General features: G+C 37.5%; 1 protein-coding gene across 6 annotated transcripts in view; it reads right to left on the reverse strand.

The window, feature by feature from the left end:
* Positions 1–23,435, reverse strand: part of S100PBP (S100P binding protein) — a 41,452-nt gene that overhangs the window by 4,073 nt on the left and 13,944 nt on the right. For 3 of the 6 annotated variants that reach the window (XM_008521852.2, XM_070610371.1, XM_070610372.1), the window contains exons 2-6: positions 20,278–20,394; positions 18,727–19,592; positions 17,956–18,044; positions 16,593–16,696; positions 896–980 (exon numbers count right to left, since the gene is read on the reverse strand). In XM_008521852.2, the coding sequence (XP_008520074.2) occupies positions 896–980; positions 16,593–16,696; positions 17,956–18,044; positions 18,727–19,590 (1,142 nt within the window). In that variant the 5' untranslated portion in view covers positions 19,591–19,592; positions 20,278–20,394. The remainder of the gene's footprint in view (positions 1–895; positions 981–16,592; positions 16,697–17,955; positions 18,045–18,726; positions 19,593–20,277; positions 20,395–23,435) is intronic. The other 3 variants (XM_070610373.1, XM_070610375.1, XM_070610374.1) reach the window with 3 other exon arrangements.

Consider the following 23,435-nt stretch of genomic DNA (forward strand, 5'->3'; position numbering starts at 1 on the left):
AATTCACATCTGACTCCAGAATTTAACTAATAACCGTTATACTATACTGCCTTTCTGAACTACTATCATTTTGGCAACTATAGAGGAAACACTAAGTGTAAAGGCCCTGGAGGTGGGAGTATGTCTGACATATTTGAAAAATAGCTAGGAAGCCAGTGTGACTAGAGCAGAGTGAGCAAGGCAAAGAGTAGTAGGAGAAGAGGTCGGTGAGCTAAGTAAGCCTAGGCCAAAGCATATAGGCCCCTGTAGGGGATGGTGAAGATGGGAAGATGTGAAATGGGAAGCCACTGGAAAATTCTGGGCAAAGAAGAGAATCCAACTTATGCTTGAAAAGAATCTCTTTGGCTCCTGAGTTGAGAATGGCAGACAGGCAAGGGCAAAAGCAGTGAGACCATTTAGGAGACTTGCAATAATCTAGGTGAAAATGATGAGAAATGGTCAGGTTTTGGATATATTTTGTATGTAGAGCTCAGAGGATTTGCTAATGGACTGAATATGGGGCAAGAGAGAAAAGAGTCAAAGATGACTCCAAGGTTTCTGAATAACTGGATCAAAGTAACAATAAATCTATAAAATCACACTGTATCAAGAATCCAGAAAATTTCAGAACTAGAAAGGCCCTTTGACATCAATTAGTCCACCATCTTAATTTTACTGACGTGAGGAGCAGAGAAGTGAAATGACTTGATCAAAATCATATAGTTAGTTAAAAATTGCAAAGCTAGTATTAGAACCTAGGATTCCTGAATTTCAGTCCAGTTCTTATTCCATTAGACTGTATTAATTCTTTTTCTACCTCTGGAACTAAACAACAATTACAACCCCCACCTTCCCACCACATTCCTCCTACAGCTAAATTCTACCCTTTTCTTCCTTCTTTTAATTACCCACTTACCGCATGGTGAGGTCTGAAGGATGCTGCCAGTTTTGGTTCTGCATATGAACTTGATCCACCAAGGCATACAGCTCCCCCAACGCACCTGTGATACAGAGGGATCAGAGATCAGAAAGCAGCTCAGTGAACTGCCATTTCAGCCTAGGTCAAAGCATGTGCTTTCAGGGAAAGAGAAAACAGGCACTGGTCCTAATACTATCTAATTTATGATTATCACAAGCAGTCAGCACAAAAACTACCAGCTAGAGAGGGGAGCTTGCTCGTGGATGATGATGATGATGATGATGATGAAGCAATAATGATAGCCACTATTCATTCATTCAACATTTATTAGTTCCAACAATGTGTGAGGAACTTTACTTGTCCCAGAATATGGCAGTAGACAAGACACTGTACCTCAACGAAGTTTATAAAGGAGACAAGCGGTTCCCAAACTTGTGACAAGTGCAGTTGACAAGAGGAATACAGGCTGCTATGTGAGCACAGAGACTGGGGAGCAGGGGTTAGACAAAGCCCCCTCCAGGGGAAGCAGACCATAAGCAGGGATGTATAGAAGTTAGTGAGGTAAAGAGGGGTGGGAGGTGGGGGTTTCCAAGAGAAATAGCTAATACAAAGGCCCAGAGATACAAGACGGCAAAATACATTCAAGAAACAAGAGAAGCTGAGACTAGAAGGTGGACAGGGGCTTTTTTTCCTAAACAAAAAAAATTACTGGAGGCAATTTCTCAAACATTTGAGAGCCTGGCAAGGTACAAGGTACTTTACACATATCTTACTTAATTCTAAAAAAATCTTATATGGAGATAGATGTTATTAACATCATTTTAAAGATGGGAAACCGTGGCTTAGGGAGGTGAACCTGCCTTAAATGTTTATTAAACTGGACTCAAAACTAGTTCCTGTTTGACTCCATGCTTTTGCCATTATTCAATAATACTAATTTTCTTTTTTTTGAGGAAGATTAGCCCTGAGCTAACATCTGCCGCCCCAATCCTCCTCTTTTTGCTGAGGAAGACTGGCCCTGAGCTAACATCTGTGCCCATCTTACTCTACTTTATATGTGGGACGCCTGCCACAGCATGGCTTGCCAAGCGGTGGCATGTCCGCACCCAGGATCCAAACCGATGAACCCTGGGCCACCGAGAAGCGGAACATGCGCACTTAACCACTGCACCACCAGGCTGGCCCCATCAATAATACTAATTTTGCACTTAAGGGCTAAGACCTAGGCTGAAGCTCATAAAAGCAGAAATCATGGTTAGAGAGAATAAAATAGTTTCCCTAGACCAGTGGCTCTAAAATTTTAACAGGCATCATAATCAGCTGGAGGTGGTATAAAAGAGATTGCTGGGCTCCAATTCCCGAGTTTCTGATTCTGTAGGTGTGGAATGGGACCTGAGAATCTGCATTTCTAACAAAGGCCCAAGTGATGCTGATGCTGCAGGTCTGGGAACCATATTTTGAGAACCACTGCCCTAGACAGTGAGGACCTTTCTTTCAGCTAGTTTACACACTTCTCATTACCTTATCCACTGTCTACTATGCTCTCGAGAACCAAAAACAATCTAACTAGGCTACAGACCATCTTTTCAAGTTCTGATAAAAGATATTTACTTAACTTTTAGGACCAATTTAATTTATTTGAAGCCTCAAGAAACCAAGCTTTGTAGAGTAAGTACATACATCCTTTGGAGTTAGGCAGACTTGAGTTAAAATTCCAATCCAGCCCCTAACTAGCTCTGTGACCCTGGGCATATCATTTTACTTCTAGCCCCACTTTACTCATCTATGGAATGTGGATAATAATCATATTTAGCTTGAAGTTGAGTATTAGGAATACAGTACATAAAAGACCTAGCATATTGCCTGGCACACAGTATGCATAAGTGGTAGCTATTGTTATTATGGTGTTACTGCCTCAGGCTTATGCAAAGACTCTTCAAATACTGTGACAATCAATCACTTATTTGTAAGGAAAAATGCTTAATAAATGGATCAGTCTACATATAAACTATGACATGTTTTACAGCACTGAGCAGAAAAATTTTCTCTCTAACCATGAGAAAATACTTTCCAGGAAAAATCTATAGATTGATTTTATTAAAAGGTTCAGTGCAGTTAAAAAAGCACAATCAGGGGTAAAAAAGACAAGTGACAAAATGAAAAATATATCTGAAACATATTTGGCAAAAAAAAGTCCTTATTCTACAAAGGCAAGTCTTCTCATAAAACAAACAAAAAAGGTCAAGGATATGAATAGGTGATTCACAAAAGTAATATAAGTGATCAGTAAACATACTGAAAAGATGTTCAATCTCATTAATATGGGAATAAAACATATTAATCTCACTTCTTGAGAAGGAAATATAAATCAGAAATGAATTTCCCCTTTAAGAAGGGAAGTAGCTTTGATCAGAAAATCCCTTGCCTGCTGGATTTATGAAGCTAAAATCAAGGTCTTAATTCAAATTGCCTTTTCTATACCCTACTTTCACATCACTAGCACCCCACTCACTCCAGCCCCCGCAAAAGGACGTTTCAGTGGGAGGAAAAAATCAGCTTTGTCAGAATTTCAAGATACATTTTTCCTGCTAAAGCATCACCAAAGGAGGACTGGCAAGATACGGAAATTCTGGTGTTCAATCTCGAAATGAAACAAGATTATCTGTAGAGCATGTCCTGCAGTTCACTCATCTCTTACCACTTAGATTCTCTAAAATTATGCTGATGACGGAGACTAAGGATATACTATAAACCTCCTACAAAGAAACCTATTCAATTTGAACTAAAAGAAGAAAAAGACTGGTCAATTAGACTCAAGGAGGCTTCAAGTATTCAACTGCTAGGAGTCACAATCTAGGAGGAGCAACTTACTTAAACACCATACATCAGGCAGTGTATTATGTACTTTACATACATTAACTCAATTATTCCTTACAACAATCCTAAGAGGTATTTTCCCAATTTTACAGATGAAGAAACTGAGGCACAGAGAAGTAATTTGTCCAAAGTCATACACACAAATTCCAACAGCATAATACCATCATAGGGTTGAGTTTCCTTAAATTTTTTTCTGGGACTAACATTTCATAGTGGGGATTAGAAAGCAACAATCATATTGCAATACATCTATTGTATACCCAGCTGGTACCTAGCACAGCACTGAGTAAATAAGGGCTCAATAATTAGGTCTTAGCTCATGCACCAAGAAATGCTACTTTTCATTAGCACTAAGAACTTACTGATGTACTAGGGTAAGCTTTATTATTAATAAGACTTAATGATCTAGATATAACAGGAGTTAACACTTATCAAGCATTTATTATGTGCCAGGCACTTTGCTAACTGCTTTGCATGTATCCTAATAACCACACGAGGCAAATACCATAAGCTCCACTTTATTCATGAGTAAACTGAAGCTTAGAAAAGATACTCATCCATCATCTAGTAAGTGAGAAAGCCAGGATTCAAACTCATGTGGGGCTAATAATCCAAAAACCTTATTTCAGCTTGTAGCTTCAATCTCTTCCTCCAAATTTAGAGATGCTACGAGAATGGAAATATCTGAATTTTCTTTTCTCTTCATAGTCTCTAACAGATGGGCTTTCTTGGACCAACAGTCAGTACCATAGGTTTATTTTAAGTTGTGGCTAAAAGGTGGTAGAGGCAGTTCTTTGTTTTGGGGCTAAGAATGAAATTAAGAGGGGAAAAAAATGCAACATTTCAGAAATAAGATCAGCAATTCAACCAAACTCTAATCTATAAATATGTAGATGACTGGTTTTGGGGAAAATTCAGTCTAATAACTGTCCTTTAAGTTAAAAGTGAATCAATTGTTCTAAAGGAGGAGGAATGATGCTGCTGAGTGCTTGCTATACGAATGGCCCTTCTGATAGGTTTTATACGTCACCATACTTTGTACCATATGACCCTACTCAATCAAGTGTAGCACATGACCCAAGAACAGAGACTCTCTCAGCAGGCTAATGACGTAGGAGTTCGCCTGGCACCAACAGGTCATTAAGTGAATCAATCAGATACTCTCCTTTGGAATGTGAATGTGAACTCTGGTAATGAGAAGAGCACACAGGCAGGGCTCTAGGAGAAAAGAGACACTTGAGATGGCTAAGAGAGAGCAGAAGCAGCACTGGTAACAGAGACAGATAAGATGAGAAGTAACAGAATCACTAAATCAGCAGCAAAACCTCAACAGGAAACAAACGCACTCGTTTCTGAGGGGGCCTGGCTCTATGGCTAATCCTTTCTACTGTGAGGCCCAGCTATGTTGTTGAGCATCTAATCTTCATCTTTTTCTGTAAATCCTTAAACTCAGTTACTTAAAAGGCAATATAATGTCTCTATCCCATGCAATCAAAAAAATATCTAATACAGGGGAGGGAATGAAGAGGGAAGGAAAGAAACAAATGTGCTACAGGGGTGTAGGCTGCTGCTTTTACAAATAGGTTAATGAAATAGGAATAAAAACGAAAAAGAGATTAAGTAGAAAATAAGAATGCAAATGTGTCACCTCTAGGCCAACAAAACTGCGATGATCTAGTACAAATCTTAGCTGATTTTCTTTGCAGACAAGGCAAAAAGCAAAAGAAAGAAACAGGAATTATTATATAACTCATTTCTGAAGTGATGTATTACACAGGGGATATTGAGTGATATGTGAATGTCTTCAACACTGAGGAATGGCAAATGCAGAATCAGAATTTACATAACCACTGCTGCTTATGATCTTCAGTAACAATCAAAGCAGAGACTTCCACTTCTAGTCATGATGAATGGGCCTAGCTCCCATTGTGAGCAAACTAGAAACTGGGCAAAAATACATGAAACAACTATTTTCACACTGCTTAGAACTGCGATCCCTGGGGGAAGGGAAACAATTGAAGTGAGCCTTGAAACTTCTTACAAGTCTGTAAGTCTAATTTTTCAAAATAAAAAGTTACTGGGGCCAGCCCGGTGGTGCAGCGGTTAAGTTCACACATTCTGCTTCAGCAGCCCAGGGTTCACCAGTTCGGATCCCGGGTGCGGACATGGTACCACTCAGGCGGCCATGCTGTGGCAGGCGTCCCACATATAAAGTAGAGGAAGATGGGCACAGATGTTAGCTCAGGCCAGTCTTTCTCAGCAAAAAGAGGAGGAATGGCAGCAGATGTCAGCTCAGGGCTAATCTTCCTCAAAAAAATAACTAAATAAAATAATAATTCCACTAGGGTGGACATTTAAATTGTTTATTGGGGAGAAGAAGGAAAAAACACAAAAAAAGAAGATTGGCAACAGGTGTTAGCCCAGGTGCCAATCTTTAAAAAACAACAACAAAAAAGAACCCAAGCCCAGCATATGGGGCTGGCCCCATGGCCAAGCGGCTAAGTTTGCACGCTCCGCTTCAGTGGCTCAGGGTTTCGCTGGTTCAGATCCTAGGCACAGACATGGCTCATCAAGCCATGCTGAGGTGGCATCCCACACAGCACAACGAGAGGCACTCACAACTAGAATACACAACTATGTACTATAGAATATACAACTATGTAGTGGAGAAGAAGAAGAAGAAGATTGGCAAGAGATGTTAGCTCAGATGCCAATCTTTAAAAAGTAAAATAATATAAAATAAAATAAAATAAAATGAAGGCAAAACAAACACTTCGTAAATAAACAAAAGCAGAGAAACTTCATCACCAGCAGACTCGCACCTTATATAAGAAATTAAAAGGGGTTAATCAGGAAAAATGAAAATACCAGATGGAAAGGAATCAAGAGCACTGGAAATGGTAAATATGTGAGTAAATATAAAAGACTATTTTTTTCACTTAAAAAGTGTCCTCAGGGCCAGCCCGGTGGCGCAGCAGTTAAGTTCACACGTTCTGCTTCGGTGGCCAGGGGTTCGCCGGTTTAGATCCTGGGTGCGGACACGGCACTGCTTGGCAAGCCATGCTGTGGTAGACATCCCACATATAATGTAGAGGAAGATAGGCACAGATGTTAGCTCAGGGCCAGTCTTCCTCAGCAAAAAAAGAGGAGGATTGGCAGCAGATGTTAGCTCAGGGCTAATCTTCCTCAAAAAAAAAAAAAAAAAAAGCATCCTTAAAAGATAACTATTTGAAGTAAAAATAATGTATTGAAGGGTTTAAAATATATGTATATGTAAAATGTATGAAAATAATAAAAACAGAATGGCGATTTGGAAGTGTATTGTTGTTAGTGCCTTAGATTATACGTTAAGTGGCATATTATTTGAAGGCAGACTGACAAGTTAAAAGATCCATAATGTAACCTATACAGCAACAGTTCTCCAAGTGTGTCCAAGTATCCCTGAGAGTCCTCAACACCCTCTGAGGCTTCGCCAGGTCAAAATTATTTTCATAACAACACTAAGATGTACTTGGCTTTTCTACTTGCATTCTCACAAAGTGTACTGGGAAGTTTTTCAAGAGGCGGCATGACATGACATGGAATGTAGAACCACATATGAGAATCCAGCACTCTTCTATTAAGCCAGACATTAAAAGAGCTTTGCAAATATGTAAATCAATGCCATTCTTCTCCCATTTTTGGTTTTGTTTTGGAAAATAAATTATTTTTAATAAAAACATTATTTATGTTAACATGCAATGAGTTTATTGTTATTTTAAAATATATTAATAAATATTTTAATGATTTGTCAGTTCTAACTTTTCATATGGTTTGAGTATAGATAGATATAACTCACATAAAACACTTTGGGATCCTCAATTTTTAAGAGTATGAATAATCTGTAAGAATGTAAATACACCCTGAGACCAAAAACTTTGAGAATTACTACCCTAGAACCACCACCAAAAGTAGAACAAGGAGGTGAAGGTAATAGGTCAAGCATGAAGATAAAATGGAATCAGGGGCCGGCCCCGTAGCTAAGTGGTTAGTTCTCGCGTTCTACTTCGGCAGTGCAGGGTTTCGCTGGTTTGAATCCTGGGCGTGGACATGGCACCGCTCGTCAGGCCATGCTGAGGTGGTGTCCCACATGCCACAACTAGAAGGACCTACAACTAAAAATACACAACTATGTACTGGGGGCCTTTGGGAGAAAAAGGAAAAAAATAAAAAACCTTTAAAAAAACAAACAAAAAAAATGAATACTAAAAAATACAAAAAAAAAAAAGTCCAGGAAAAGATGAAAGAAGAAAGAAACAAAGAATAGACAGACAAAAAGAAAACAAGTAGCAAGATGGTAGATTTAAATCCAACCATATTGATAATTACATTAAATGTGACTGGATTAACACTGGAATTAAAAGATAGACTGTGAGACTGGGAAAAGAAAAAAGCAAGGCCCAACTATGTGCTGTCTTCAAGACATCCACTTTAAATTAAAAAAAAAAAAAATTTTTTTTTAATTGGTTTTTCTTCCCAAATCCCCCCAGTACATAGTTGTATATTTTAGTTGTGGGTCCTTCTAGCTGTGGCACGTCGGATGCCGCCCCAGCATGGCCGGATGAGCAGTGCCATGTCCCCGCCCAGGATCCAAACTGGCGAAACCCTGGGTCGCCGAAGCAGAGGGCGTGAACTCAACCACTCAGCCACGGAGCTGGCCCCAAGAAATCCACTTTAAATATAAAGATACGGATAGGTTAAAAACAAAAGGATGAAAAAACATATCATGCAAACACTAGTCAAAATAAAGCTGGAATGGCTATAATAATATCCAAGTAGACTCCAAAACAAGGAATATTACTAAGAGTAAAAAGATACAGTTCAAAATGATAAAGGGTCAATTTATCAAGAAGATATAATATTCCTAAATGTGTGTGCATCCAATAGCAGAGTTTCAAAATACATGAGGCAAAAACTGACAGAACTGAAAGGACAAACAGAAAAATCCACAATTAGCGTTGGAGGTATGAACACTCCTCTTTTAGTTAGAAAATCTGTAAGGATATAGAATCGAACACCACCATCAACCAACAAAACCTCAGTGAAATTTATAGAACGCTCCACCAACATGAGAATATACAATTTCAAGTGAACATGGAACATTCACCAAGATAGACCATATGCTGGACTATAAAGTAAATCTCAGTATATTTAAAGGGACTGAAATCATACTGAGCATATTCTCTGACTACAACAGAATTAAACTAGAAATTAATAATAGGAAGATAGCTGAAAACTCCCAAATATTTGGAAATTAAGGAACATACTTCTAAATAACCCATAGGTCAAAGAAGAAATCACAAGAGAAAATAGAAATTCCTGTGAATCAAACGAAAATGAAAACATAACATATGAAAATTTGTGGGATACACCTAAGCAGCACTTACAGGGAAACCTGCGGCTTTAAATGCTTACAGAAAATAGAAAGGCCTCAAATCAGTGATCTAAGCTCCATATTAAAAAGCTAGAGAAAAGCAAATTAAACCCAAAGTAAGTGGGAGAAAAGAAATAATAAAGAGTAAAGAGAAAAACAATATAGAAATATGAAACTAAAAACTTACTTTGGGGAAAAACATGAATGAAATTGATAAACCTTTAGACCACTCAAGAAAAAAAGACAAATTACCAATATTATAAAGCAGTGAACATTACTATAGATCCTACAGTAATTAAAGGAATAATAAGGGAATATTGGGGCTGGCCCCATGGCAGAGGGGTTAGGCTTGAGCACTCTGCTTCGGTGGCCCAGGGTTTCGCTGGTTTGGATCCTGGGCGTGGACACAGCACTGCTCATCATGCCATGCTGAGGTGCTGTCCCACACAGCAAAGTCCGAAGGACCTACAACTAGAATATACAACTATGTACTAGGGGGCCTTTGGGGAGAAGAAGGAAAAAAAAAAGAAGATTGGCAACAGATGTTAGCTCAAATGCCAATCTTTAAAAAAATAAAAATAAAAAATAAAGGAATATTGTGAATAATTTTATGCCAATAAATTCATTAACTTAGATAAAAGGGAAAAATTCCTTCTAAGATACAAATTACCAAAATGGACTCAAGAAGATAAAGAAATTCTGAAAAGCCCTATATCTATTACATCTGTAGTTAGAAACCTTGCCAAAAAGAAAACTCCAGGCTCAGACGGCTTCACTGGTAAACCATCCAATATTTAAAGGAAGAAATGATACCAATCCTACACAAACCAAGAAAAGAGAGGGGAAAACACTTCCCAACTCATTTTATACAGGCAGCATTACCATGATACTTAAACCAAAGGAGGACAATACAAGAAAAACTAAAGACCAATATTCCTCATGAACAAGACAGAAAAACCCTTAAAAATATTAGCAAATTAAATAAAGGATAACTCATCAAGACCAAGTGAGTTTATCCCATTTGCAAGTTGGCCTAATAGTCAAAAACTCAATAAATGTAATACACCGTATTACAGAATAAAGGATAAACACCATATAACCTTCTAAATAAATGCAGAAAATTCATTTGACAAAATTTACCACTCATTCACGATAAAAATTCTCACCAAACTACGAACAGAAGGGGAACTTTCTCACTTGATAAAAGGGATATGTGATAAACCTACAATTAATATCATGCTTAAAATACTAGAGGTCCTAACCAGTACAGTAAGCTAAGAAAAAGAAATGAAAGGTTTCCAGATTGGAAAGAAAAAAAGAAACTGTCCTTATTTGCAGATAATATTATTATGTTAACATAGAAAATTCAAAGGGATCAATTAAAAAGCTAACAAAATAGGAAAATTTAGCATGGTTGTAGGACATAAGATCAACACATAAAAAGCAATTGTAGGGGCCAGTGCTGTGACCAAGTGGTTAAAGTTCCGCGTGCTCTGCTTCGGTGACCCGGGTTTGTGGGTTCAGATTCCACATGTGGACCTACTCCACTCATCAGCCATGCCAGTCCTCTATTTTTATATGTGGGATGCCTCCACAGCATTACAGCAAGACCAGACAAAGAAATTACAAGAAAAGCAAAGATTAATATCCCTTATGAAGACAGATGCAAAAATTCATACCAACATTTTAGCAAATCAACCCAACACTATTATTACAAAAATACTTTAAGATCAGGTGCAGAATGCAGAAGACCAGGAATGCAAGATTGGTTTAACACTGGAAAATCAAATAATATAATTCTCTAATTATTAGACTTAAAATAACCACTATATGATCATCTCAGTAGATGCAGAGAAAGTATTTAACAAAATCCAATATCCATTTCTAATAAAAACTCTAAAACTATAGATAGGAGGGAACGTCCTCAAGTTGATAGAGGGTATTCAAGAGACATCTATAGCTAATAGTTAATGGTGGAAGACTAAATATTCTCCTTCTAAGATCAGCAACAAGTTACTTCTATTACTTGTACTCAACATTGTACTGAAGGTTCTAGCCAGTGCCAAGATGGCAAGAAAAGCAAATAAAAGGCATCCACATTGGAAAGGAACAAGTAAAAAGTCTTTATTTGCTGATGACATGATCGTATATGTAGAAACTGATGGGATCTACAAAAAAGGTACTAAAAAAACTAATAAGTGAATTTAGCAAAGCTGTAGAATATAAACTCAATATACAAGAACCAACTGAATTTCTATATACTAACAATGAACAGTCCCTGGTAAGGATGGAAGCAACTGTAATTCCCACACTACTGGTTGGAATATAAATTGGCACAACCACTTTGGAAAACAGCTTGGTAGTTTCTCAAAAAGTTAAATATATACCTACCATATGACCCAGTCATTTTACAATCTCACCAACAGTGCACAAGAGTTCTAGTTTCTCTACATCCCTGCCAACACCTGTTATTTTCTGTTTTCTGGTAGTAGCTATCCTAATGGTTGTTAAATCAGTACAGTAGTCTCTCCTTATCCGTGGTTTTGCTTTCTGTGGTTTTAATTACCTGCGGTCAACCTTGGTCTGAAAATATTAAATGGAAAATTCCAGAAATAAACAATTCATAAGTTTTAAATTGTGTGCTGTTCTGAGTAGGGTGATGAAATCTTGTATCGTCCTACTCCCTCCTCTCTCCCATAGTACAACCACTGTGTGAAACAGTATGGAGGTTCCTCAAAAAATTAAAAGTAGAGGGGCCGGCCTGCTGGTGCAGCAGTTAAGTTCGCACATTCTGCTTCGGCTGCCCAGGGTTCGCCAGGTTCAGATCCCAGGTGCGGACATGGCACCACGTGGCAAGCTATGCTGTGGTAGGCGTCCCACATATAAAGCAGAGGAAGATGTGCACATATGTTAGCTCAGGGCCAGTCTTCCTCAGAAAAAAAAAAAAGAGGAGGATTGGCAGATGTTAGCTCAGGGCTAATCTTCCTTGGAAAAAAAAAGAAATACTCCATGGCTTCCCATTACTTGTGAAATAAAGTTCCTATTTAAAAAAAAAAAAAGTAAAAGTAGAACTACCACGTGACCAGCAATTTCACTTCTGGGTACATAGCCAAAAGAGCTAGAAGCAAAGTCTCAAAGAGATTCTGCATACCCACATTCATAGCAGCACTATTCACAACACCCAAGAGTTGGAAACAACCCAAATGTCCATTGAAAGATGAACAGATAAACAAAATGTGGTATACACATACAATGGAATATTATTCAGCCATAAAAAGAAAGGAAATTCTGATACATGCTACACCATGGATGAACCTTGAGGACATTATGCTAAGTGAAATAACCCAGTCACAAAAAGACAAGTACTGCATGATTCCACTTATGTGTGGTATCTAAAGTAGTCAAATTCATAGAAACAGCAAGTAGAATGGTGGTTACTAGGGGCTTTGGGAGGGAGGAAAAGGCTAGTTGTTTTTTAACGAGTATAGAGTTTGAGATTTGCAAGATAGAAAAGTTCTAGAGGTCCATTTCACAACAATGTGAATAAACACTACTGAACTGTCTAATTAAAAATGGTTAAGATGGTAAACTTTATGTTTTGGTTTTTAACCATAATCAAAAAACAAAAAAGATTAATAGGGTCATGTAAGAAGATACAGGAGCCCACTTGAGGGAGCTCCCATTGGTTAAATTTGGGGTAAACTGAGTATCAAGAAGAATGATGACTGTAATTGATTATAACAACACTGATTTTTTAAAAATCCATGAGGTAATAGTAATACTAAAAAAAAATTTTAAATCTTTATAGAATGCTAGCTAATAATTGTAAAAAAAAAAGGTATATTTAGAAAATGAAATTTTCTGTGCAACTCTGTGTAGTAGCTGATTCAAGCAAGGATTGTCAATGAATGCTCAAACCATTAGGTGAACAATTGTTGTGAACAGGATATTCAACAGTACCAAAGCATTATCTTCTGGTGACTTACTAATTACAACAGGAAAAAGGTACCTTACAATGGAATGATGTGGCAGTTAACAGTTTAACAAAGGGATCAAATTTAAAATCACTTTTAGTGGAACAACCCGTCATTGGGTGGTGGCTCCTAATTTGATACAAGATGAATACACAAAGGTACCTGTGAATTAGTCCAGCCAAAAATGCTTAATCTGAATCTTATCCCTCCTCTAGACCCAACTTCCAATTTATAGGAAATACAGGAGGTGGAGGAACAAGTTAAATGACACCACAAGGAAACAATCCAACACAATTTAGAATGTGAGACAATCTACAAAACAAGTGACCTAGATTAACAGAGACTAAGGAGACAATATCTAAACATGTGAACCCTGATTAACCCTGCTTTAACAATTTACAAGAAGATATTTTTGGGGAAACTGGAATATGAACTAGATATCAGATAAAATTTTAAGAAACTATGATTAAATATAAATTGCCAATAAACATATGAAAAAATGCTCAACCTAATTACTAAAACAAAATATGTTAAAATTTATCTATCAAATTGGTAACAATAAAAATTAATAAATTTGGGAGGGGGCAGGACAATCTGATAACATATAACAAAAGTTTTTTAAATGTTTATATACTTTACCCAGCAATTCCACTTCTAGGCATTTATCCTATAGAAATAAGAGTTGTACAAAAACATTTATTGAGCAGAATGTTCACTGCAGCATTACTAATGTAAATGGACACAACCTAATTATCCAAGATGGAATAAATTATATAATAATCCCTCCAATGACTTGGGGGATGTGGGGAGGAGTCTCTCTAGTTCCACCAGACCTTTAAAATAGTTTAAGCAAAAGGATCTCACAAGCAGAGGGCTGAGCAATCAGTACAAGTAGTATCTGACTGGTTAAAGAAATCTCTGGGTAAAAAATAAAAGGACCTAACTCACTTAACTCAACAACAAACAAACAACCCGATCAAAAAATGGGCAGAGGACATGAACAGACATGTTTCCAAAGAAGATATACAGATGGCCAATAGGCACATGAAAAGACGTTCAACATCACTAATCAGTAGGGAAACGCAAATCAAAACTACATTGAGATATCACCTTACACCCATTATAATGGTATAATCACCAAGACAAAAAATAACAAATGTTGGAGAGGATGCGGAGAAAAGCAACTCTCATTCACTGCTGGTAGGAATGCAAACTGGTGCAGCCACTATGGAAAACACTACGGAGATTTCTCAAAATATTAAAAATAGAAATACCATACAACCCAGCTATCCCACTACTGGATATTTATCCAAAGAACATGAAATCAACAATTCAAAGAGACTTACGCACCCCTATGTTCATTGCAGCATTGTTCACAATAGCCCAGACATGGAAGCAACCCAAGTGACCACTGACTGATGAATGGATAAAGAAGATGTGGTATACATGTACAACGGAATACTACACAGCCATTAAAAAAGACAACATCATCCCATTTGCAACCACGTGGATGGACCTTGAGGGTATTATGTTAAGCAAAATAAGTCAGACAGAAAAAGACAAACATTGTATGATTTCACTCATTTGTGGAAGATAAACAAACACATGGACAAAGAGAACAGACTAGTGATTACCAGAGGGGAAAGGGGATGGGGAGTGGGTATAAGGGGTAAAGGGGCACACATATATGGTGACGGACAAAACAATAACATACAATTGAAATTTCACAATGTTATAAACTACTGTGACCTCAACAAAATTTAAAACAAGAAAGAAAGAAAGAAAAAAAAGGACCTGGAATAAAAAACTCTTCTGGCTAATGTATCAGAGTTCTAAACCTTTTACTCATAGCCTTATAAAACAAAAACCAAAAAATTACTAAATAATTCAAGATTTGTCAAAGAAAGGGGAGTTTCCTTCAATCTTTAGCCAAAAATTCTCCTAAAACCCTCCCTAGTGATTTATAGTAGATCTTAGTGTAATTGAAATAATTATCTTCTCTGTGGAGCCTACCTAGGGCAGCCTCCCTTCCCCAGCTTCCACTCTCTCCCCAAACACAAATAGAAGGGCTTCCTCCCGGCTCCTACTGCACTTTATACATACAGTCATGCATCACTTAACGATGGGGATACATTCTGAGAAATGCATCATCGTGCACTCATAGAATGTACTTACACAAACCTAGATGGTAGAGCCCACTACACTCCTAGACTATGTATGTGGTACTAATCTTATGGAACCACTGTTATATATATGGTCCATCACTGACCGAACTGTCGTTATGCAGCACACCACTGTAATTCTATTAGAGCACTAATGAATACTGTGGTGTAATTATCTTTTCCTTCTCTGGTCTATCAATTCCCAGAGAGCCAAGACCATACCTTACTCCTCTTTTGTATTTCCAATCTGTAATCTTCAAACCTAGCACCACTGGAAGTAGTTGAGAAAGGTTTGTTGAGTCAATAAAGAAAAGCTAAAGATGACAGAATATGGAGTGATTTTTACAAGAAAGAATTCTTTTATCAGTATCTCTCTAACCTCTGCACCTTCAGTACAGCCCACAAGTTTCCCTTTTGGAGTTTTCCCATTAGCCAACAGTTCAGGATAAATGATAACATGGACTATAGTCTCTTGAGGGCTGGAGAAAGAATCTAGCCATTTTAGTTTGCAATAGTTTTTAATGAAGTAGGGGGAACTCAGCTTGAAGGATCTGGAAGGTAGTCAAAGCCTTTCAAGAGCTTTTATTCAGATGCCAAGATGCAGGATGGTATTTGAAATGTCTGTTTTTTACATTGAAATCTGAAGGCAACAGGGAAAATAAATAATTCCAAATAAAAAACAAATGATTACTAAGCAGTGCCTGGTCATCCACTTCTACTATTTTTCAGAGAAAAAAACCCCAGCAAAAAAGTACAAGTCTGGTTCCAGCCCTCAACCACAGGGGAGGCACTCTTCATACTGGTATGAGTCTCTCTGGACCCCCTTTTTTTTTTTTTTTTAAAGATTTTATTTTTTCCTTTTTCTCCCCAAAGCCCCCCAGTACATAGTTGTATATTCTTTGTTGTGTGTCCTTCTAGTTGTGGCATGTGGGACGCTGCCTCAGCGTGGTTTAATGAGCAGCGCCATGTCCACACCCAGGATTCGAACCAACGAAACACTGGGCCACCTGCAGCGGAGCGCACGAACTTAACCACTCGGCCACGGGGCCAGCCCCTCTCTGGACCCCTTTTTAATACTTGTTAGCCAAACCACTTTGAGGATTATCTGGTTAGGAAATCCCTTGAATTGAAAATCTCTAGGTAAGGAAGTTATCTTTCTCATCAATTTAAGAAAATTCAAAACAATCTCCCAGTTTAAACTATATTCCACTGGAAAACAAAAAGTCCCATCACATCTTTTACATAGCATTCTTTGGTTACTGTGTTACCTTGGTTAGAGTCCTCTGGGTCATTTATATGAGCAATGACACTCCTGAGATATTTTTGCTTCTGCTGTTCTAGATCTGATTGTGAAAACGTCGTAACATTAGTCCTTGAACAAAGCAAACCAGAAGGAGGAAAAACAGTTCATTAGAACCATGAGTACAGTGCTTTGTAGGGAGAAGTCATATACTATTGATCAGTTAGAACAACTAACTTTCAGAGGCAAAATACTCTCTCAGATCCAGTGACAGAAGACAGTGTTAGTCACATAGTATGAAGCTGAAATCAAGTATGGAGTTGAGAGAAAAAGGAAGAAAGAGATACAACCTCCTGTTAACAGGGCATGGAAAAGTGAAGACTACCTAGTCCTGAGAGAAACAAAGTAAGTGTTGAGTAATTCAAGGTTAGTCAGGAAATAGCTAGATTCATAGAGCCACAGAAACACTGACATAAATAAAGACCAGAAAGAACCAGCTGGATCTGGCAATTAGACCATTGGTGACCTTGGTAAAAACAATTTCCGGCCCTTGCCCATACTGACTGCACTGTACTGAGTTAACTGTGGATGAGAATATTGAGATAGAAAATTTATTACTGTTCCAAGTAGCCTGACTTTTGAGTTCTTTGGTAAAATTTCCATTGTGAGCAATTCACAAAGTTTCCATCAATTATGAAAACACGACGAAAGAAAAGAACAGGAAACTGAGATTAGGGATGGTGATCAAAGGGGACTTTAGCCTTATTTGTAATATTTAAAATTTTTTAAAGCAGAATAAATATAATATCTATGTAATAAATTTTTTTTAAAATTCTCATTGTAAGAAAGCCAAGCTGACTCAACCTAAAAAACAGCTTTGCTAACCGAAAACACGTGTCCATGGAGAGATACTGCCATCTCCTGGCAACAAGAGACTGGATTGAAAAGGTGACCCAAATCTGCAACCTTTGTAAGAATTTTTCCCTAAGGGCAGTTGTATCAAGCTGGGAGAGATGACTAAATGATTCTCCACATAGTTATATTTTAACATTTTTGTTAAAATTATTCTAACCTATCATATCTGTGACCAGTCTTTCACACACAGGAAAAGAAATCTTACATTTATATAGTGCTTTCACTAATACGTCTTTTTTACTCTTCAAAATAATCCTGTGAGGCAGCAGAGAAGGCATCACTAGCCTCATTTGATTGACAAAGAAACAGAGGTCAAGAGATTGTCTGACTTGCCCAATAGCTAGGTGGTCCCAGAACTTCAAGTAGGCTTACTGCTGGTGCAGGGTTTTTCTCTCCACACTAAGGGGAAACTGAGGAGAGGAAGAAAGAAATTGAAGAGAAGCAATGGAAACCAGGATACTTCATTATACTGTTACCTTGTTTTGGTTTGCAGAACAGGAATGACTTTGCCCAGTCTTCTCTCAGGGACTTTCAGCTTTCCAGAATCCTTGTCAAGAACATCCTGCTTTTTTTCAGAGAAGGAATGCAGAAGGAAAGATGGTCCTTAGTTATAAGAAAACAACTGAGAACACTATTTATGGAAATATTCTTGAACTAAAGGCTACATAGCCATATCCTCAAACCCTACTGTGTACCAGGCACTATGGTAGCTGCTTTAAATGACCTACCATAGTGACTGTAATCTTCATTAAAAAAAAAAAAAAAAGAAAAGAAACCCTAAGTGGTAGAAATTATTATACCTATTTGACAGATATGGAGCCAGGCTGAAAGAGGTTAGGCAAATTGCCCAAGACTTTTCAGCTCTTCAGTGGCTGACTCGCAGTTGGTGCTTATCTGATATAGGTTGGCAGCCAAAGATTGAGACTTAGGCTGAAACCCAAAGGAAGGAGAAATAATAGTAAAATCATCATCATCTTAGTAATTATTTAACAAATGGTAATTTAATATTATGTACCAGTTACTGTAAATACATTATTTCATTAATCTTTACTACATCCTGAAGTATTATTTACTCCAATTTACAGATAAGAAATGCGAGGGAACAGAGAGGCTAAGTAATGTAATTTGCCCAGGTCACAGTGCTAGTCAGGATCAAACCCCAATTTGTCTGAATACAAAGCTCTGCTACACAGCTTCTGAATGAAAATAATTTCATTTTTCTCTTCACTTTGAAAAAATATACTTACTCTCTTTGATGAACTGGAACCAACTGGAAACCTCATTTCACAACTTGATTTATGTGATCCACTTCTCCAGGATGACCCCGTATTAGGAGTCTCTGAATGGTCCAAGATCTGAGAGAATACAGGTGTAGGTTTCTTACTGTCAGGCATATTTTTATTAGAGACAGTTTGTGGAAAGTTATTGTTTGAAGGAGAAGGGAGCGGGGGCCCATCCCCGGCAGAGTTATTGGGGCTGTTCCCTTCCAATTCAGTGCAAAGTTTGCTCTCATTTGGACTATGACCATCTTCTCTCATCTCTTCTCCAAGGGAGGAGGGTTTTTCAATATCTTTGGATGTATCAGTCTTGTCCTTATCAAGCACAGCATCACAAACTGTTGGATCAAATGGTGCAACAACTGTTATCTTTATAAGATTCTTTTCTAGCGCAAAGCGTCTGTTTAATGGTTTAGTAGGAGCTGGTCCATGACCAACTGATGTACTTAGTTGAGGTAGTTTGGAGAGGCCAGGGGTCTCAGCTACTGGTCCCAAGCTGTACAATGAATTTTTCTCTTGGGGAGTATCAAGTAGAATTTGACTCCCTCTCCCTCCCTTCTCAACATGCCTGCTGTCATCTTTAAGCAACCCTCCTCCCCAAGAAAAGTGCTCATCTGATAGGTCATCATCAAGAGCATCATCGTTCTTCAAGAGCTCCTGAATCTCTTCCTCCGTGAAACTGAAATGGCCATCATCTTCTTCTCCATCAGACAGCTCCAGCAAGGAGTCATCCAATCCATCCTCATCCAAGGAACCCCAAGAAAATGGGGCATTGTCTTTAGGCAAGAGAGAGGTACCAGAAGACTGTTCAGAGGGCACTAGTGAACACGTCATATCTGGAGAAATAAGAGGCAGTTTCGCTGAGGAACAGGAAATACCCCTATACCAATTCCAACCTACTCTATAGAGTGGTGGTGTCCTAACATTTCAAATTCTTTGCACTGTGACTTGTAACATGAGAAATAATTTTAAAATATTTAACCTTACCAGACTCATGGAAACACATATTAGAATAATGAGGTACTTTTTTCCCTATCTAAATGGTAAAAAGTAAGATGACACAATAATCTAGGTTGGTGGGGATGTAAGAAATAAGCATCCTCACACACTATCAGCACAATATTTTGTGGAGAGTAATTTGGCAATACTATTAGATCCAGCAACTTAAATCCTGGAAATTTATCCTGCAGAAGTATCTGTACAAATGCACATGGATACATTTACAAGGATGTTCAAAACAGCCAAATATTGGACACAACTTAAATGTCCATCACCAGAACTATTTAGTAAAACCATGGTACATACACGCTATGGAATATTTTACAACTATTTAAAAACACAATGAAATAGATCTGTAATTACTATCATGGAATAATATCCACAACATACAAACAAAACAAATATATAATGTAAAATGCTTGGATTTTCAGTTTACATTTTTTTAAAAAAACAAACATATTACTTTTGACATTAAAAAAAAAACAACTTTAGGAACACAAGATAAAGAATTGTCTTCCATACTGTGTGGAGCTGCTGGCGGGATCTCTGCCTTTGCCACGAGACCAAATGGAAAAAGGTTTCAGCTCCTGTTAGCTGTTCCTTTCAGGAGACTTGTCAAAATGATTGACTCCCACCTTCCTGCAGGCACAAAGAAAATTAGAGGATCTTCTCATCACTTTCAACTCTGCTAATTACAAAGTCAACTGCATTATGCTTTAAGGTGCTCCTCTATTAATTTTGATCTTGATTTTTTAAAATACACCAGAAAGTTGGATTTTGAGTCAAGAACATCAAAGAAAAACCTTTAGAGGAAAAATTACGCAACTAAGAAACTAGTTTTGTTCCTCCCAACAATTTGCACTTTTTTAAGAATATCATTTGCTCTAGTAGAATGAATACTGGCTCGGGAGTCCAACGGCCTGGGTTGTATGCAGTCCTGGTGCTGTCCCTAACCAGTTGTAATAATTTGGGCAAGCCACTTAACCATTTGGACTTGTTTCCTCAATTACAAAATGGGGGAGGGATGGAGTAGCGGGACTAGGCAATGACTAAAATTCTACCAAGATCTAAAAGTTAATCATGATCACACACAGAAAAGTTTCATTTTCAGTACATATATAAATGCCAAGAACAGGTCTGGAAAAATACAAACACAAAATTGATGATAGTTATAACCTGCAGGGGGATCAAGAGAGGTCAAGGGGCGACTTTAATATCATTTTACTTTTCTACCTGAATATTTATATATTACTTGTATAAGTAGAACCTAGTTCTTAAAGAGCTAATGATGGACTAATCTATAATTATTTTCTAAGTGGGAAGATGACAGACAGCTGATATTTCACATAACACGTCAACATCTGAGAAGCTATAAGAAATGCTTAAACACTGAATTTAATACTTTGGAAAATTCATTGTAGCCTTTTAACTGTGAATTTCTCCTCACCCAACTTCTCTCCATACTACACCCTGAATTTTAGCTTTAGTTCATGCATTCTTTCAGAAAACATTTGCTGAGTTACTATCATCACAGGGCACTCAGCTAGATAATGTCTCTCGTGACTTTTAAGAAATAAACATACACTTTCTACCCTCAAGGGATGTATAATCTTGCTAAGAAGACATTTAAAGTTACGCACCAATATGAGAAAACATAAAATGGTATGGACAATAAAGTATTAGAAAAAGTTAGAAGGGGAGGAATAACAGAATTTTAGAATTAGAAGGGACCTATATAATGCACAGCATGATGGCTATAGTTAACAATATTGTATTTTATATTTGAAAGTTGCTAAGAGAGATCGTAAAAGTTCTCATCACAAGAAAAAAATCTGTAACTGTGTGAGGTGATGTACATTAAGAAACTTATTGTGGTAACATTTCCCAATATGTACGTATATCAAATCATTATGTTGTACACCTTCAACTAATATAATGTTATATGTCAATTACATCCCAATAACGCTGGGGGAAAAAATAAAGACAAAAAAAAGGAACCGAGTTAAACTCACTCATCTTAGAAATGAGACAGGACAGAAAGGGAAGAAATATTAAGTACCCATTATAAACCAGACACTGTGAGACACATTTTACAACTCTTAATTTAACCCCTCAACAAAACTCTGTAAAATAGAACTTATCAAAGAAACTAAGCTTTCTGTGGTATTTAAACCTAGAGCTGCTAGGACTTTTTATATTATTTTACCAATATTCCAGCAATTGTTGTAAGAGAGTTCCAGGCACTGAAGCAGGTGCCTCTATGAAGAGAAAAGTAATTTCTCTGTCCCGTGACTGGGTTATTTTATAAAGTGAAGTTATTTCTTTAGGCAGCAGCAACAAAAAAGTTTACTTTTGGAAAATTTTTTCTTTTACTTAACAAAGTTTGTGGTTGTCGAGCACAAGTATTACAGACACTAGGGTTAAGCAGCTACATTTCTGAGGAGCCCTTTCTGAGCCACTATCCCCAATCTCACTCCAACTCCTTCCAAAAGGTCTAGTCCAAGCACCTGCTTGACCAAATGAAGCGTTCAATAGATTTTCACTCTTGGGAAACCAAAGGCCAAAGGCCTTAAGCACACAGAACTAACAATGCCAGAAGAAGGATCCAAACCCAGATCTAATTCCAGAGGCAATGTTTTTTCTTCTGTTCTTTTCTACCACCCTTGTGACAGACTTGCCCAGGGTCAGTCAGCAAATGGCAGGGCCTTCTAAATTCAGAACACTCTCTAATATACTATGAAAGAAAGATGTAGACACCAAAGGCGGCTTTTGGTCCCTTGACAAAAATAATTTAAGCCATTTATCATGCACAGGCTTCCCTTGACTTTCCAGGTGGAATGGGAGAACACGAGAAACACCCCTGAATGTGTCATGGAAGAAAAACCATCACTATTTGAAAACTGTAGTGCGCATACATAGGCCCAATGTCCTTCACAACCACTGAAAGCATCAATTCCTATGCCACATGACATCCAGAGGAACAGAGCTGGCTCTTCTGAGCTTCTCTCACAGAATGTTGCAATAGGTCTGGGAGCAAAAGCACGCAAAAAAACACCATATACATATAATTTTTAACTTGCACAATTCATTCTCTTCAGAATTTTATTTCCTCATTTTTAAAAATAATTTTTATTATAATATAAAATATGTACAAAAATAAGACAATAGTATAATGAACCCCCATATACTCATCACCCAGCCGCAACAACTATTGGCCCATGGCTAATCTTGCCCCATCGGGCCTTTACCAAATTATTTTGAAGGAAATCCCATGCATCACATCACTTCATCTGTAAATAACAAGAATTTCTTATCATAAAATATCCAGTTCAGATTTCCAATTATTTTATAAATGTTAATTTTTTTTAAGATTAAAAGATCAGTATCCAAATAAGGTTCATACATTGCAATTGGCTGATATGTCCTATGAGTATTTTAATCTACAGATTCCCCATTTTTTTCTTGCAATTTATTTGTTAAAGCAATATCATAAATTGTATATGGATACATATATATTATTAAATTATAAAAACATGCATGGGAATAAGAAACACCAAATTCAGCATAGGCTACCTCTGTTGGAGGAGGAAAAGAGGAATGGCAAGGGAGCATGGTAGCTTCAATTCTATCTGTAATGTTTTATTTCTCAAAAAAAAAAAAAAGGTAACAAGAAAAGACCT

This window comes from Equus przewalskii, chromosome 2 (genome assembly GCF_037783145.1).
Source record: "Equus przewalskii isolate Varuska chromosome 2, EquPr2, whole genome shotgun sequence".
Lineage (NCBI taxonomy): Eukaryota > Metazoa > Chordata > Mammalia > Perissodactyla > Equidae > Equus > Equus przewalskii.